At 36.3% G+C, this 19,301-nt stretch overlaps 1 protein-coding gene across 1 annotated transcript in view; it reads left to right on the forward strand.

Annotated features, from left to right (window-relative positions):
- Positions 1-19,301, forward strand: part of LOC100942085 (rho GTPase-activating protein 15) — a 322,990-nt gene that overhangs the window by 93,211 nt on the left and 210,478 nt on the right. The window contains exon 4 of the mRNA XM_023515030.1: positions 1,260-1,358. Coding sequence (XP_023370798.1) covers positions 1,260-1,358 — 99 coding nt within the window. The remainder of the gene's footprint in view (positions 1-1,259; positions 1,359-19,301) is intronic.

The raw sequence follows: 19,301 nt of genomic DNA on the forward strand, positions 1-19,301 counted from the left end.
CCTCGTAAGTCACAATAGGGACTTCTGTGAGCAAAATGGCAAGCCGTTGGTCCCTCTAAATCACTTCATCATCAATAATAAATATCAATCCTATTGAAAAAAACTTCTGGAAGCATCTGGCATTCATGGTGGCACGACTTGTGAATGTCCTTAATGCCACCGAACCACACGCTCAGAATGATTAAAATGATACATTCCATGTCTTGTATATTTTACCAGAATTATAGAAAAGCAAACATCTATCAGTGAATACTATGAGACAAAATCTGTGTGCTGGTGACTTTAAGTAGACATAGATGATTCAGGAGCTCCTCATCTGTTTCGTGTATTACAAATGTAAATCTACAATGCAATCGAATGTGAATCATGTTCCAAATGAGAACTAGTCCTGGATTTCACAGAGTATCTTTTCAGTACCATTAGTCTGCTCTTTGAAACTAAAGGATCTTGCTCAAAGAAGTTTGAGAGATAAGTCTCCTCCATCCTCTCCTGAATATTCACAGTGCACATCAGCATATCACAGGCTTTAAAAGTATATGTTAAAGAAACCTGTTTAGCTTTGTTTATCCTAATGTTGCTAAGTCATTTTGATCATAGGCTCTTTTTTTTTAATCACCTATTAAGGTCCTGAAAACAAGCGTTCCAAAGAATCTGTCACGGGAGACAGGGGCTGAGATAGGAAGGAAAGAGTTTGTAGAGAAGGTGTGATCTGAGCCCTAAAGGAAAGGAGATACTTAGAGAGGAGGAAGAGCATCAAAGGCAGGAGAAATCCTAAGTAGAACACTTCAAAGTCAGTCTCCTGGAACTTGCCTCATCACACACCATTGAGTTACAGAATAAATGTCCTAAATATGCTGATAAAATCATCATTCTGATAGCCACCTGATGGGTAAACTTCTTCCGAAACACCCAACACACCAAAGACACTATGATTAATTATTTTGTGGAAGTTCTTTTAATTCCTTGTCATTATTCTATAGATGACAATGTTAAGGCCCAGTGAGACTATAACTTACTCAGTCATCCCTGCCAAATCAATGGCAGAGTATTCATTTTCTTCTCTGGGGCCAGGGTCCTGTTTCATAAAGGAAGGAGTTACGGTCTTTGTGTGTCTGCCATAGACACTTTGGAATTAAAGCAAAAAATCAATTCTTATTCAAGAAGAAGATTTCAGCGTGCAATAGATACGGAAACAGAATCAAATTAAGGAACAACGCAAGCTTGGATTTTAATGAAGCTCATCTTTGTTTCTTTTGCAGATCAAATTTTTGGCTCTCATCTGCACACAGTGTGTGAACGTGAAAATTCCACAGTTCCGTGGTTTGTAAAGCAATGCATTGAAGCTGTCGAAAAAAGAGGTGGGTAACTGAATATGCAGCAGTTCCCCCGTTTCCGCACCCGCTAAACAACCGCTACTCACGTTAGCCGAGCCCCTTGATTTGTCTGGGAAGCCATGCAATTAAAACTTGACTTGTGTTAATCGGGTAAGAGGATCAAGTTTCATATTAACTTCAGTTTGTTTTTACAATAGGGACATTAGTAATTCTCACTAATGTTCTTTTTTTTTTAATATTTTGTCTGTCTGGCATAATGTTGATTCAATTGCAAACTTCTTGTTTTCAAGCCAGTGATAAAACATTCATAAAATATCAGCACTCACAGTGTTAGAACCCTCCTAACATTCATGCTGGTAGACGTTGTGCCAGAACAATTTTTGGTAAGCCCCCAACATTACCCAAGTAAAGCAAATAGCGTTCCTGCTCGCAGACAGTGATATCCCATCTTCCACATGTTTCTGTTCAGCGTGGAATATGGCTAGCTGGCTTTCCTAGAACAATTAACAGATGCACCTCCAGTTTTAAGATGACCTGTGATTCCTATATTTCAACATTCTGTTTTTCATCTGAAATTATTGCATCGTACTGACAGAACAAAACAAAACCCAGTTGACTCATCATTTCTACACTGGTCTATCTGTGGGGTGTTTTTCCTTCAAACTATGACTTCATTCATTCAAGGTCATTTTCCTGGAAGATACACATAGTAGATGCAGAATCTTAAAAAATGTATTATATAAAAACACGAAGCTTCATCACCATCTGTTACAAGTTTACAACATATTCCCAGGATCTAGGGGGATATATATCATGTAAAAGATAGAGGTGTTTTCAGGAAAAAAAAATTGGTAAACCTATTCCCATTTCCAGCTCCTAGTCTCTTAAAACAATAGAACCAAGGGGGAAAAAGTCTTTCCAAGTAATCTGCTAAAAAAGAGCCATTTTAATTCTCTCAATGTTACCTGGCTTTATTATAAAAGCATAATAAAAATGGTCTGCAATTTCTAACTCCTGGAAATTCATACTTTAATTATAATGTAAGGACAGCCTTGGGATCCTGTTATTCCCACACCAGTAGGGAATGAGAGAATAACAAGAAGGGGAAGAGTGGGCAGGGAATGTGGATAAAGAGAGGGGTTTGGGGGAAGCATACCAACGTAGAGAGACAAGCAGACAGTGCAGAGATAAGAGCAGAACACAGAGCACGCAGCCTGAACACGAGGAGGGGAGCCTGTGAGGAATGAAGCCAACGGGAGTTTAGAAAGAAATGTGGTCTTGCTGCAAGTTGCAATTTCATCTAATTTTATAAACATCTATTTTAAGAATAAATATTATTTAATAAGTACTTAAACCTAAAATGGATCACAGAGAATAGTATAATATTATTTCCAAAAGCTAAGTTGTCATCATTTCCCGGAAATCTTTGTTCACTGATAAATACTCAGTACTGATGGCATGAACACTGTTATGTTAGATCAAAAATCCAAATAGGACATTGGGGGGAAGCTGCGTAGAGTAAGATGTGTGCATTTATAAAGAGGAGCTCCATACCTCTGGATTTATGTCTCTGCCCTCGGCAAGATAAAAACTCTGCCAGGTGCAGCCTTGCAGTGTGCAGGTACTATATAATATTCTAGAGTAGAAAATGTCAATAAATAGAAATGGCATCTTTTGTTCATGACATTTTGTTGGCGATTTTTAATAAAATAAGACAATGTTTTCGCTGACGGGAGCAATCACATCTAGCATTATATTTCATTGTCCCAATGTTTACTCTTAAAATGAATTTGTAGATCCAGCACTAAACAGGCGCTAATCACACATATGATTATTAAAATAATTCCTAAGCATTTTAATGAAACTCAAAGGCTTTAGAATTCCACAAAGCAACTGATAATTCAAAGCACTTTGGCAGTGTCAGCTCAAAGGAACTCTATGGAAATGTTCAATAAAAATTCAGAAGCGCCAGATAAACCTCTCACATCATTGCAAGATTTACAAGTGTGTACTTTTGATTATATTTTTCTATGATCATTTTGTTGGATTAATATTCTTACATTTATACGCCAATTCTATTTACTCAAAGTGTTGTTTTTACTAAATTCTGGCATAAAGCATTTCAGGACAGAAATAATTTATGTGAATCTAAGTCCAATGTTTATGCAGGCTTCTGATGACATTTTATGCTGGGGTTGGTATTAGGAAGTAGCATGTGAAGGTGCCAAGTCTCTCCGTACGGCTGGGACTCGGCATATCCAGCACCCTCCGTCTAATGGCCAGATCCACTTGTAGCCAAGACACTTGACTACGGAGTCATGGGAAATGCTTATGGACCAGACACGGGACGGGCATATTTAATGAAGACTGTGTGTTTACTCTTACAGACTTAGGAAAATGTCCTCAGTACTCACTACAGCAGCACATTGGCTATTATTAAAAAGATTTGTTTTCTTCCTTTTTTTTTTTTTTTTAATTCCTTGAGATTCTTTATTTCTCCTTAAAAAATTGATTTGGAAACTGTTCCTGTATTTGTGTAAAATGCTTGTTAGATGCTTAATTTGAAATGAATCATAATGAGGAAGGCAAATCTCCCCATTCACTTATTCCGTGACTGGTCTTACCTGTTTGCATTTGCTCATGCTTCTGTAGTCTCCAAAGGAAATTCTGCCCAGTAATTGGCAAAGAAGCACTCTTTGTCCTGCCTGGTAAGGTGGTATAAGTAAGCATTTTAAAGTTGCAACTCTTGGACAAGCCTAGGAGAAAATCTATTCATAAGCCACATGGAAACCAATTTAGCTGGTAACTTGTGTAGTCTGTTTTCTTACCTTGATTTGGTTCCTTTAAGTCCTCTACACCACCAGACCTTTCTCCTCCTCACCAACTGTTATAACTAGATTAAAGCCATTTCTGTGGGTTCTGACATTGTCTCCTCACCCTTGAAAATACACACAAAATTTGGAGGGCAAACTAAAGGAGCATGTTAGTCTTTAAAGCTCTTCCAAGTGGTTCCTTCTCCTTCCCCCTGCCCTTACAGTTGCAGACCGTGTATGAGATATCATAATTAGCCACTGAAAAATGCAACTTATGTTCCTTCTTCCAAAGCAATTGCTGTGGAAATGTTGATTCATTGCCTGGCTAATGCTTAATTTATATCCTTGCTAAAATGACCAAAAGCATGAGATTACTGATCATTTTGGAGGTCTGGAGAACAAGCTTATAGAGGAAGGCATTGCAATCTATTGGTGGTATGTATAAACAATCAGGGAGCAGTCCATTTTTCACTACTTTATAGAATACTTTGTTAAGTTTATAATGACATTAAATATGTATGGAAATTGCTTGCTTAAAAATAGCGTTACCTGTATCTGTTAGATACAAGGATCTACGAAACTTGAATGAACGAAATATAAGATTGGACAATTAAATTTGCAAATTCCTCTAGAAAAAGTGCTACAGACCTCATTGCTGAACATCACTACAGCCGCCTTCAAAACACTCCCCTTGAGAAGCCGTGCACCAACACCAGTGCGTAATCCACCCTTCAAAGTCACCTTGGAACCCTTCTTCTAGATTTCTGACAATTAACGTTGCCAACTCATCCTAGAAAAAGTGCTTTGAAGGGTGGACTAGGTGCTGGCGTTGGTGCATACTACATAACTTCCCACGGGGAGTGCTTTGAAGCTAAGCATAGTGATACTCAGCAATGAGGTATGTCGCATTTTTTCTAGGATGGTTTATGAATGTAATCACCCAGCCCTGCATATAGTCTGAACTGGTGTAATAATAGTAAGACCTTAATTCATAGTTTGTTTGTTTGTTTGTTTTTTTAATGTGAAGCATACAATTAACTATCCCTTTGTGAAGGTCCATTTTTCGGAAAAGAAATTTTACCCAGTACTTGACACATTATAACCACTCAATGACTAGTAACTGAACGAAGTAACAGACCCTAAGTAGTTCTTGAGTACCTACTGTGTGTGGTTCTCTATGCTGCTAGCTGAGTATACATAGGCATTAAGCAAACAGACATACGTGAGTATATGAGTTCGTTGGCATGAACTGTGATAAGAAAAGAGAACAGACACCACAAGCCAGAATAACCACTGCAAACAATAAAAGAGCAGGGAAATGCATATGCTTACAAAGGATACAATACACCTTCAGTAATAAACAAACATGGTCTGATCTTCCATGTCAGACCGGAAGTTTGATTTTGCCTCGTTTCTCAGGTTATTTTCTTGACACATTGTGACAAAGTAACATAAGGAGTCAAAAGGTGTGTGATAACTAACATGATATACATCAAAGGGTAAACTAGTCCTTTTTGTATCCAACAACACAGCACCACCCAACATGGATCTTGCCAAAGAATTCTTTTACATAATAAACGTTAACTAAATGAATGAACGTATTTCCACCCCGAACATATTTTAATGCATTAAATTTTTTTTAAGGGAATAGACTGATTTTTTAAAATTTAATTTGTCTTGGCATTCATTGTTTGGAACAAGGTTTAACAACTCACTTTTCTTTCATAATTTCCAGTTCTGGTTAATATAGCCCCAAATTATTTATTGATGTTGAAATCATACCTAGAGATCCATTGCACAACAATGTGAATATACTTAACACTGCTGAACTCTGTACTTAATAATGGTAAGATGGTAAATTATGTGTTATATGCTTTTGAGCATGACTTGTAGAAAAATGATACCATGTCTTCTGAATTTATGACTCCACGTATAAGGTACTTTGCAGAATGCAAGTTTGTCCTGTCTGTCCTTTTTCTAGAACACAAAATCCTATGAAGGGAACAATACATGAAGTTACATATCTGACTTGATGCCTAAAAGCCACCCTGGGATCCATAACCTTGCTTAAAGATTTAAGAAAGACCTTTAGTCTACTTCTGAGAAGGTCCTTAGCCTCGAAAACTTTATCTTTCAACTTGACTTCTTAGCAGCTGTTATACTTTTTTGCTGTCGTTTGTTTGACAGGATCCAGTTATAGGTTCCGATGTCTGTTTAAAGAAACAAGGAGGCTGTTGGCTTTAAAATTCCCTCATTGCTTGTGTGATCAGCATTTTCCCAGGCTTTTCTACACAGTTTGCCAAGCAAAGGGACTGACCTTTTGTAGCAAACACTTTTTCATTTCAAAATGCTCACTTTGATTTTTGTCCCATTTTATGCTCATTCCAAACTGTTTACAACCCACTAAAAATGACTGTGAATTATATGTTTGTGTAATGGATTCCTTTTGTGGTCTGAGTGGAATGTTTACTTTGAACAATTAGTTATCTTTGGGTAGATTATAGCAACTTAGAAAAAGAATAGCTAAAATTATTATTATACCTTAACGGTTTCTTTTTTGGTAATGCCGCTGCTGTTATGTGACGTTTCAGACGGTGTCACATTAACAAGTCCATGACATGACAAGTGAAATCTAGTTGTGTGAATATTTTTTTGGACACATTTGTTAATATCACAAGATAGTATGGTTAGACACCTAGGCAGGAATGTACTCATCTGACTCATAAAAATGCAAAACATGGTGTCTCTATATATTAATAGATGAATATTTGCCATGTACGTGTTGCATTTGTCTATGAGGTGAGGTATGCCCATATATGGACTTATTATATAAATAGCTGACTTGATTAGAGTGGAGGTATTATGTTGAAACATAACGAACACTGTAGTTGTTATAATTTTCCTGCACAGTCTGCCTCTCGAGATCCTACTGAGTGCTTACTTGCAAAAATAAAACTTTACGTAGCCGTTTCCCGTTACCTTTGAATCTGGGCCCCTACAGTGCAGATCGTGTTGCCTTCACTAGACCAGCTCTGCCCCCAGTTCTGCTAATTTTATACTGTTCATTCTTTCCCACTTTGGGATAATCTGTTATAGTTGGATCCAGGCACGCACTAAAGGCTGATACTTCCATGAAGAATGTGCAATTTGTACTGTTTAGTTTGTGATGAGATTCTTGAAAACTTTTATGATTCTATCTTGTTCCAGAGAAACTTCTGCTTGCTAGTTTTATAAGCAGTGACTGAAAAAAAGTAAGCAAAACAAAACAAACTGATAAAAATTACATGCTCAAAAAAAAAGAAGAAAAATCAAGAGTACAAGATAAGCACTTTTTCTTTTACCCCAGAGAATATCTGTGGACTGAACAACATTTTTTCTGAGGGCACTGACCTTTTTTTTTTTTTTTCCCCATGTGCTTACTTTTCATACCCAAAGTCAAACGTCTACATGCGCTGACAGTGGAGATGCTCCTTAGCAGAGCTCTGTGAATATTTGTAGTGAATTGCCTTAGTTTTTCTGGGTTAAAATTAAGACCAGCTTAGAGCTTTGGTGTTTTGTGTTTTGTTTTGTTATAATGCAGCCGCAAAGACAGCCACCTTCCTGACAGCATAGCGCTGTGCTGGGTCCAAGCTGGAATTGGCTCTTTGGGGTAGTCATGCTGGGGCCTCTGTGTCTGTAAGAAAGCCACATTCAGGGCTGGAGGGGAAGACAAAATCAAAAAAAGAGTAAACAGGAAACAGCCAACAAGAGTATAAAAGAGCAACTGGGAAAAGACAACCGAAAGAAATCAGAGATGACAAGGTGGAGAGAGGGAGGGAAGCTGCATTTTGCAATTAAGAAAACAAATGTGGATCAAAGTGCTTGCTTGTGAGGTCTGTAATGAAGACAGACTACTGAACCAGTTGCCACCTCTGCCGTAGTTACCTGTTACCTGCTTCTCTCTTCCAGAGAAATGTATTCTTGCTCTAGAAAATGCTTGAAAATTAAATCTTGTCATGAATGGCATATATTGGATGTTCACAAATTCTGCCCACAGAACTGGTTCTTAATGAACTCATGGTACTTATTAATGACATTTAATAGAGTTGATCTACATCTAGCAATACTTGAAGTCATTATCAGAAAGAGAGTTCAAATATAACAGAAGTTAATGTAGGAATAAATCGTGAAGTTCAATAGCCGGAGAAGCTATCTTAGAAATTTAGCACTGTGGCTCTGGTCAAATCAGTCAGCGGATATTCCCACACTTTAGAATTCAGAATGCACAAAAATAAATAACATCTCTTCCCAGATAAAGCCTGAGTCCAATTTCCGACCCGCTCCCCCCACCTCTAATCTAAAGTTTAGGTTCTTAACATACTTTTCCTTGGAGTCAGTTGGAAGGAAACAGAGCCAAAATTAAGATCCTCAGAAATTAGCCTCTTACTGTGGATGGGGGATTTAAACAATGCGGCACCTCAACATATCAAGATGCAGTACTCTAAAATAGCCGATAGTGGTGTCATTTACACAATGGGAGTTCTGGGTCTGGGAATTTTTCCATTACAAGGCCCTATATTCAGAAGTTAATAGTTCAACCATAAAAATAATCTTGGCTGAAAGTTGGCAGGATGTTTTAGCTTGGAAGCAAATGTTTACAAAATTTGAAAAAAATTGCATGCATTTGGAAAGCTTTCAGGTTTTCAAGAAGCAGGAGCAAAAATAATAATAAGGCAATCAGAGATTTTTAGATATTCATCACCCTAAGATTTAAAGCTGGATTTGTCATTTTTTCACAGAAATGCTTTGATTCTTATTGCTTAATCTGAACCAATCGATTAAAAATAAATAACTTATCAAAACTTTTCTAACAGCGTCAGGCTGGTGAAATAATTTGTTATTTATCGGCAGAACAAAAATCTATATATTTGTGTAGGCATTTTACTAGCACTTAAAAATTTATAATAATTAAGAAGTCAAATTAATGCAGGAAGCTGTAAATGAGAACAAAAAAATTACACTTCTTCATGGGTTTCCTAATGAATAATATTTCCTTCAAAGAAACAAGTGCCTTTTTTCAAGGAATGTTCACACTATCAAACTAAGTGTGCACACCTTGATCATGAGGCATTAGTCTATCGGGTGTGTATGTGTACCATAAAGGAGACGGGCAGATTGCAGGTGAAGTAATTGCATTGGTCTGTTTCATTGAGTGTGGCATATTTTCCCATGCAGCATACTTTAGAGGTATTTTACCTGGCTCCTCCAAAGATTCATGTCTTCTAGAATCCTCTAAGTTCTTAGGGAGGTTATCTTATAATCTAACAGCCTATAAAGTTAGAAATGTTTTTCTTGGGTTTAAAATAATTTTTTCTTTTCTAGTTTTATCTCTTTTTGCCTAATTTTATACTTTCCAAGCCACTTCCTATTTTCAGTTCAGAAGAAAAAAAAACAAACAGGAAAAAATCAAGAGCAGGACACTTTGAGGAGAAAAACTAACTGTGTAAAAACCAAAATAGCTCTGAAATGATAATTCTGGAAGAGTTCACAAGGTTATAGTAGACCATAGGCCCAATATGTAAAAACATACTCTTTTTTAAAGAAATAAGAATGCCCTAAAATTTTGGGTGAAATCATAGATTATGGTCTTTCCTTCAGTGCTCTGTGCTTCTCCACTTACGGGCCAACTTCTTACACAGTACCTAACTCATCATGGAGTCTCAATAAGTGGTTAATAAATAGATAAATTATATTCAGTGTTGCTTATAACTTGATTGAAAAGTTTCATGCCATTGATACACCTGCATATGGTTGAAACTATAAAATGATCAAGGACCAACAGTTACTGGTTGAAGGTAGCTGTACGATGTGCAGAGAACAGCAGGATCTGCCAATTTGCCTTTTAAACAAGTCCATTTCTGTTGAGAGTATATTATATTGGTCAATACAGTACCATTTTTTCTATCAATACCCAGCTATGCTAAACAATTGAAGTTAGGTTTCCTTAACGATTTTATTTTCATAGATTTTTGAATACTCCACTTAAGTTAACCATCCAACAACTACTAAAATATCCATCTTCTGTTCAGTTTCATCAGAGGAAGTCATATCCCATTAGGCATTGTTTAGACACCAGTGACCTGCTGTTTTTAATCAAGTAATTGAATAGTAACTGTGACTTATAAATGACAAGCCTGACAATGGTCAGGCGTAGGCTCGGTTCCCATAACCACACACAAAGTCGAGCCCCACATCTTTTCCTTTAATTCAGAGTTGAGTAGCAAGTTAGTGCTGTTCTGTGTTGGTGTACTTCCCTGTAACTGTCTCACTCTCTTGATTCAGTGTTTGTTTTCCATTTACATTTTAAGAAATTTTCTTTTTTTTGAGTTGAGAGCATCTATCAAAGAATTTAAAACAAGAAATATATAGTCAATACCCAGACCTATCAATTTGAAGTTAATGAAGACAAAATACACTATGTTGCTATTGGATATTGATTTCATTTCCTCCAAATTCACTTTATAGAAGAAAAAAGTTTAACTGTGCTAATGCTTTCGAAAGCTCTCAAAGGCTTTGAATAGACCAATATCGTTAAAATAGGACTATTATTTTTCTCTTTTAAAAATGATACGTTTATTAAATTTTACATTTTTTGACAATTTGGGCTTCCTTACGTCTTTAGCCTCCCTAGAGAGCAGTCAAGTATCTAAGGGATGGTGTTGTAATCACTGCCTAAACTTTCTTTTCCTTTTGTCTTGAAGGTAGGGATTTGGTCATGTATTTGATATTTTATAGCTGAATACTGGAATCCACATGTTGCCTAAAGTTTGACAGCATAACAAACATGCATTTCCTTTGGATTTAATTCTTGACTCTGCTGTTTTATGCTACATATTATCTCTGGGTGATTTCAATCATTCCTAATTTTTCAATGACTCTAGAGCCCTAAAAAGATGGATGTCAGACATCTTAGATTCTTCTGTCTCGTTACACACACAATCATTTGCCAAGTCGCATGGTCTCTGCTTTCTTGTTTTATCTTGAATTTGGTTCTTCCGTTTACCTTCCATGGCCTTGACCAGGCCCTCATTATTCCTTTGGAGGTAAACCTGCTAGTGAGGTCATTGCCTTTGTTCTTGTTTCTGCTTAGGCCATGCTCCTCGAAGCTGCCAAAATGATATCTCTTAAATACAAACAGAATTATTCCTTCTTAGAACCTTCCAATGATTCCTTCTCTTCATTGGGATAAACAAAATTCCATCCTAATTATCCCCATAAAAAAGGCTAAGCATATGACCTCTGTCTACTGTCCAGCTTCATAGTCTCATAAGCTGCCTTCGCTGCCTCAGGAATACCAACTGCACAGAGTTTTCCTAAGGACTTCCATGTGCTATTCTCTCTCTCTAAAACCTCTCTCTCATCTTGTTCATTGGCCAAATTTGCATTATTCCTCTTGTGAATAGCATGACTCACCTTCTCCAAGGATTACTCTCTGACTTACCGGTACAATCATCCCTCCACGATCTCTTGAACATTATTAGACTGTCCCTCCACAGTGCTCCAGTGACAGCTTTGCTTTCTGCCTGGAACTGTGAGGGCCTGTTTCCTTACCTATTTTCCCTTCTAGAATGTGGGTCCCTGAGTCTAGGAATTGGTTTGCTTCATCCCTGTTTTCATGGTGCTTAGCATACCATAACTTGCATATGGTAGGGGCTCAATGCATGGTGGGTGACTAAATGGATGAAGAGACAGATAAGATCCAAGATTTTTATTCATCCATCCATCCATGCATTTATCCTGAGAGAATCAGTGAACGGCTTAAAGCAACAGTGATTATATGCCTCTTTAGGCATAATGTGAAGTAATATTATCCAGGAGGTAGAGAAACTGCCTTAAAAGTAAAAACAAAGGGTGTTCTTAGCTTGTTTTTCTGTAGTGTGACATGATCTATGTCTATATCTACATACAGTATCGCATGAGCAGTAGTCTAGAATAGACTAGGACAGAAATAGAGCAACAGCTCTGGTGTCTGATGCGGCTTCACACAAAAAACATACCTTCTTATTTTTAATAACAAGAAACCAATCTCTCAACAAATAGTGTAGAATTGTTTCATAAACCTGAGGGATTCAACTAACTGAAGCCAAATTTGATGCTTTTGAGACCTACCAGTGTCATAAGAATAGCACTATCAACTTTCTGGTTCAAAAAATGATGCTCTTTTATATATAAACCTCCAGGCATTGTGCCTACTTCTCTGTAAGTTTGTGTATAATTTTTCCCATTATCACCCCCTAGGTATCTTTCACCATCACCCTTTTCCAGGCATCTACCATCCACTGAATAGCCATGTTTCTGATTATCCTTTCCCAAATGTATTAGCTTGCATTATTTAAGGCTGAATCTCATTTTATTATTTCCTGCTCGTATTTCTAAACTCCTTAAGTCCATTTGTATGATTCTTTTGTCCTCACAGATGTCCACAGTTCCTCCCAATTTAGTATCATCAGCAAATTTAATTAATGCTCTGTTTACCTCTCCTTCTAATGAAACCAGTCCCTTGTTTCATTTCATCATACAAAGTAAAAATGTAGTGGCAATAAAACAGTCTGAAGAAACATTCCCTCACTGGAGGCAGGGAAGTTAAGGATACAGCAACGGATCCTCTTGTGAGGAGTGGACAGGGAAGCCGGATGGTGCGCTAGTTTGTTATTGCCCTAAAAAAAGACCTTTTTCGCAGAGACCACACTTCGGTATATTTCCTGGGTTAGTGCTGGTGTGTGTATGTGTGCACATGTGGTATGTAAGTTCTTTTCTAGAAGGTTGCTTTGATACCCTAAATGAGGAATTTTTTACTAAAGGTATATTTATGCATATAAGAAAGCATATTTAAAACCATAAACACAAATGAATTTAAAGTTTTATGTAAAGTAGAATTTATAGCCTTCAATACAATAAAATTGAAACTAGAAATATCTCATTCATAACATAGCTACAAATCTTAATAGGGGTGCACACATCTGTATGTCTACAGGAACTCAGTCATTTCTGACATTCACTGTCATCTAAATTTTTGTCTCTACCCTTAACTTGATTTATGCTTTAAATCAAAATTAACCCCCAGATTTAAATAAAATTCCTTAAAAATGGTAGACTTATAGGATAAGGCAAAAGAATTTTTTTTAGTTGTATCCAACAAGCAAGCTTCAGTAAAAGACTACTTTAACTTGTAAAATGAACAGACTGGAAAACTGAGCTTAACCAGAGAGAGCCCTGAAAACCTAAGCTGTTAACTTTAATGTAGGCAAGTTCACGTTCATAGGATTACGCCATTAGTCTCTGAAGGTGAATAGATATAGTGCAGTTTAGGTGAGGAAAACAAAGGTGACGTTCATTAAGCCCTGCTATGTGCCAGATATAATGTTGATGTTTTCCAGCACACGAGTATATACCAATATGATAGGTCCAAAGGCTGTATTAATTATACCTGATCATCTACAGTTGGTATCATAACTCCAGCAAAATCTCCTCAGTGTTAGCCATGTTTCATATGAAGAGTCAATCTTTGAAATGTGGATGGTTTAGTACAAATCTACTGGAAAAAATATACTTTCAAGTTTATCCTTTGAATAGGACAGATGGTAGACCAGTATCTCTATTGTTGTAGAGAGAAGACAATGCACATTCATAATGTTGACATGAAGGCTGATATGTGCTTTATATATAGCACAAGGTCAACACAGATGTCATCACCAAGGGACAGTGTTAACAAAATAGTGACTGAGAATATTGTTAAGTAGTTACAGCCTCACATTTTTTTAGTGAGAAAAATCTGATGCATAATGCATTATTATGAGAGAATTTTCTCAGATTGCCAAGTCTTTACAGGCATAACTTCCATAAGCTTTAATGGGAATTTCCTGCCAGCACCTGTTACAGTACAGAGTTCTTACTTTTCACACATAATCCAAGACTGACTTGGAACACTGACTTGGAAAAATTAATATAGTGAAACCTTCCCGTGATGGTTTCTTACGTGTAATGTGCATCGTTTAATCCTTGTTCTGATATATGTATGTCCATGTTTTCCATTTGCATTCTTTTTCCACCAGAAATTTTCTTTTCACAAGATTTTTATAAATGAGAGCAGAGAGAAGCAATTTTTCTTGCTAGGTAAACTAGTAGAAATTATACATAAGGAGGAAAGTTATTAGAATAGATACTGAATTAATGCTAGAAATCAACTTTTCTTGACTGAAAGTAGTTCTATAGATAGGCTGCATATTCCTAAGCAACTGAAAATTAGATTGCAAAAAGTAATAACTAGATTCTATAATAAATCACAGGTCAAAATGACATGGTTTGACTAGATTTTCTCATATCTTTAGAGATTAAAATTTGGTAACTTTTAGCTGGGCAGTGTCTTGTGCAGAGGAGAAAGAGTTAAAAGACATTTTTACATTTCATATATTTTTAATTAACTCTCACAAATTCCATTACCAAACCAGGCCACAAAAACGAGTCACAGTGCTCCTGTTCAACGAAAATTTGTTGCAGGTTGCACAGAAATTCTATTTTACGAATGACAATCTCACTTTCAAAGGCGTTTGGTACCTTTTCTTGTCTAGGATTTGTAGCATACACGGCAGGTTAGAATGAAAACAGACCTTCATAGTCCAAGTCCAAGGCCCTCAGCATTCTCATCTCCTCGGCAGGATTGTGGGCAGGGAGAATTGCTTTCACTTGGTGAACACGGTCAAATCATGCATTTTTACTTTCATTTTTATAACAAGATCTTATAAATAATGATGGCAGGGTTAAAGTTGGAAGAATTCTGAAACGCTGAAAACATAAGAAGACAATTATGAGCTTATTAGTAAAATTTCTCATAGGAGCAAACCATGGGATCTGAACAAGGACAGAGCTTTAGCCTCCTCCCTTTTTTTCTTTGCAAGACGGTTATGTTCCCTCACGGTGTCGCCTTGAGGCCTTCCTTCTGGCAAATATGCTTCAGGAACATCACGTATACCTCAGTCTGAAGTTCAGAAAGCCATACAACACTTTCGAGTATTACCTCGAGCCAAGCTTTTTTTCAAAGGTGTCAACAATTTAACAATAAATGGCTTTGTTTCCTATTAGAGTATTTTCAAGCATGAGGGAAGGAAGGGTTTTGTTTTATTTGATTTGATTTTGTTTGATAAGGCAAAAAAGGGGAAGAAGGAATAATGTTGACACTTCTAAAAGGATGATATGTGCCCAAGCTTAGTACATTCCTCCTCTCAAGGGAATTGGATGGCAGCACATTTTGCTCTTAACTAGGGCGAAGTAAAGGTTATCATTTTCTTCTGATATTCTGGCCAATGAGTTAATAGAAATGTATTTCTTTCTGGGCATTTATTATTATTATTGTTATTGAACTATTAACAGTAGTTATATATATAGACTGTAGATTTCTGAGCAGCCAGCAGAACACCAGGTACAAAAAGCAATAACCAGGGACTATAATAAAACAGAATTACAGATCAAAATAATATAGTTTGGCCATATTGTTCTGTATCTGTACAGATTAAAATATGATGACTTTTAATATTTTTAAAGATACTACATTGCAAAGACTGTATTATTATTAAGATTTATTTTAAAACTTGAATACAGGTTGGAAATCTAGGCCCCGCTTAAGTCTACCGTAGAGACCAGGTGTCTCTAGCAGAGGCCAGTGATCCTTAGTTTGATTACTGGGGAAATCGTGGCCCACTGGAGGGGAGAAAGGAGTCAAATTGAGCCAGTAATCTATACACAGGGCCACACATGGTGAAGGTGCAGGAGACTGAGGCAGGGGATGAGTTGCCAGGACTATATTCCAACCCAGAGAGGGGACAGTTTGGTTTTCAGAGATCTCATGGTTCTGTGGGAGAATCTGTGTCTCCTCACATTTCAATCTGTAGAACAAAGACCAATATGGATTTAGGAACTTCAATATTACACTCACTTGAAAAAAAAATTGTTGTACAAGTTGTCCCTAAAAAAAGATAATTATCTTATAATTTCCATATGATGGGAAATTATTAGGATATGAATAAATTATATTTAAAATAAATTACGTTTAGTGAACCTGAAAAATGGACCTCTTCTCCCCAAATATCTTGGGTATGTCTGAAAATAACAGTCCAGGAAGGGGCAATATTTGGATACCAGCAACCATCCTTTTGGATTAATTTGGAACCAATATCGTGCACTCTCTTCCTCTTCCTGTTCCTTGTCGACTAGGTATTGTACTTGGCCACTTAGACTCCATCTTTTCCTAGCCCACATCCTACACAGGTGAACACTTGTCTTATTTGCCTTCCTTTTAGTTAAAGTCTTCTCTCAGGAAAGGATCTAATAAATTAATCCACACTCAAGTACACATGGTCAGTGAGGTTTTCTGTTAAATCCCTCCATAGGATTTCAAGACAGGGGAGTAAAATTCTAATAACAGAATTATAGACATCAGCAAGACTATGGACAGAATTGTATTCCCAAAACTTCTGAAAATGTACTTTAAATATAACATCAATAGTTAATAATAAAACTTGACCAATGACATAAAATCCAGGTCTTCAAATTATAATCTTTCATTTCTATCTTCTATAATACTTCAAAAGTCAGCTATGATGACTGATTATGGATTTTTAAATATTATTATCAAAACTCAAACTCTACTGGCCCTTGGGGGAAATGGGGAAATTAAAATGTTCTTTCTTTAAATTCATACAAAGGAAAGCATGAAATGTATCTGTAACTTGCTTTCTCAACACTTAAAAAGTCACATATATGGGGTAGATAATCCATGTTATTGTATTAATAAATATTAACCTGTGTAATGTATCTCAGGATTTTTAAAAATGGACAGATGATGTTTCATGTTTCTGTTGTGTACAACATGATGTTTTTTGGTTTTGTTTTTGGGTTTTTTTGCAGTTTTGGGCCGGGGCTGGGTCTGAACCCACCACCTCCGGCATAGGGCCAGCACCCCACTCCTTTGAGCCACAGGCACTGCCCCAACATGATGTTTTGAAGTGTATGTACATTGCAGAGTAGTTAAATCTAGCTATTTAACAATGCATCCCCTCAGATATTCATCACTTTTGTGATGAAAGTGTCTAAAATACATTCTTCTTGCGTTTTCAGCAATACAAAATACTGTCATTGATTATAGTCATCTCTATATACAATAGATCTCTTGAAACTTATTCCTCCTGTCTTATATACGTATCCTTTTACCAGCATTTCTCCATTCTCCCCCATTGCCTCTAACCATTTCAGCCATTAGAAACCACCATCCTACCCTCTATTTCTATGAGACCAACTTTTTTAGATCCCATGTATGAATGAGATGATGTAGCATTTGTCTTTCTGTGCCTGGCTTATTTCATTGAGCATAATGTCCTCCATACTCATCCATGCTATCAAAACTGGCAGTATTTACCTTTTATGGCTTCATAGTATTCCTTTGTGTTATGAACCTCAGTTTCTTTATCCATTCTTCCATTGATTGACAATTAGGTTGATTCTGCAACTTGATTATTATGAATATCACTATAATAAACAAAGGAGTACAATATCTTTTCAAAATACTAATTTCATTTCCTTTGGAAATACACCTAGTGGAGGGTTTGCTGCATCATATGGTAATTATGTTTTTAACTTTTTGAGGAATCTCCATATCCTTTTTCATAATGGCTATGCTAATTACATTTGCACCAGTAGTGTATAAGCATGCCTTTTTCCTCCACATCTTTGCCAACACTTGTTTTTGGTTTTGGGGTTTTTTTTTTTTTTTTTGTCTTTTTAATAATGACCATGATAACTGAGATGAGGTGATTTCTTATTATGGTTTTGATCTTCATTTCCCTAATGATGAGTGGTATTAAACATTTGTTATATATCTGTTGGACATTAGTATGGCTTCTTTTGAGACATATCTACTAGAGGTTTTCTCCCTTTTTTTAGATCAAGTTTGAGTTATTTAGGTTTTTTCATTGAGTTGTTTGAGTTCCTTATATATTTTGTATATCGACCCATTGTTAGATGTGTACTTTGGAAACATTTCCTCCTGTTCTGTGGGTTTTACCTTCACCCGGTTGTTTCCTGTGTTGTGAAGAAGCTTTCTAGTTTGATGTTATCCCATTTGATCATTTTTGTACAGCTTAGTTTAATACAACATATACCTTCTTTCTGTGACAAAAGATCAGAAATAAATGCTAGATACTAAATGTGTGTGTGTGTATGCATATACACACATATTTCAATAAGGCTTTCAATGTAGAACTAAGTGACAAAATCACCCAGAAGCAGAAAATCTGGTCTGTATTACACTAGTGCTAGATGAGTTTAAATAAGGGAACAATTGGTATTGGAATGCTTTTTTTTTTTTTTTTAAGTCAACAAGTAGTGTTTAGAGTAACCAGAGGGTGTACAATTCTTTGCAAGATGGTTAACAGCCCTCATGCTGAGAAGAAAGGTCTCTCTTACATCACTAAAAGAAACCTTTGCTTACTCTTTCTATTTATAGTGATAATAGAAATTAAGAAAGCCAAGCTCATTGCCACCTATTGGCTTTCATCTATACATTTCTTTTTGTCTAAGTCCTAAAATCATTAATGCCAATGGCATAAATTGTCCAGGAAGAATTGGAGCTTCTAAGTAGGAAAAATAATCTTGTCTTTTGAGCTCTTCTATTGGTATCTCCAAACCTGGGTGTGATTTGTCCAATAATAGAATAGTTCATAAAATACTTAAATTTGGGGATTTCTACTGTGTGTTGCATGAATGTTTTGAACCTGATCACAGGGATCTTATACCACTTTTCGGCTAAATTTGAGATACAAAATAGAGCATTCAGTGATACTGCAAATTAATGAATATTAAGTCTCCAAATATTTTTCAAGTGGTTTGTTCAGTAACGAACACAGTGCATATAGGTCCAGGTGTTTTGGTGATATATAGCAATTAAAGTTAGCAATTATCCCTGTGAGATTATAATAAAAATAATTTCATTTTTAAATTATCTTGTGTATTTCCCAACTATTTTACAATATGTATATATATATTTATATATATGCCAAGTATCTTCTTTGTTTGGGAACGAGTCTAATGACAGCCCAGTTTCTCAAAAGTTTGGGAGGATATCAAG

Source organism: Otolemur garnettii, unplaced genomic scaffold, assembly GCF_000181295.1.
Source record: "Otolemur garnettii isolate 467f Iridium unplaced genomic scaffold, OtoGar3 scaffold00064, whole genome shotgun sequence".
Lineage (NCBI taxonomy): Eukaryota > Metazoa > Chordata > Mammalia > Primates > Galagidae > Otolemur > Otolemur garnettii.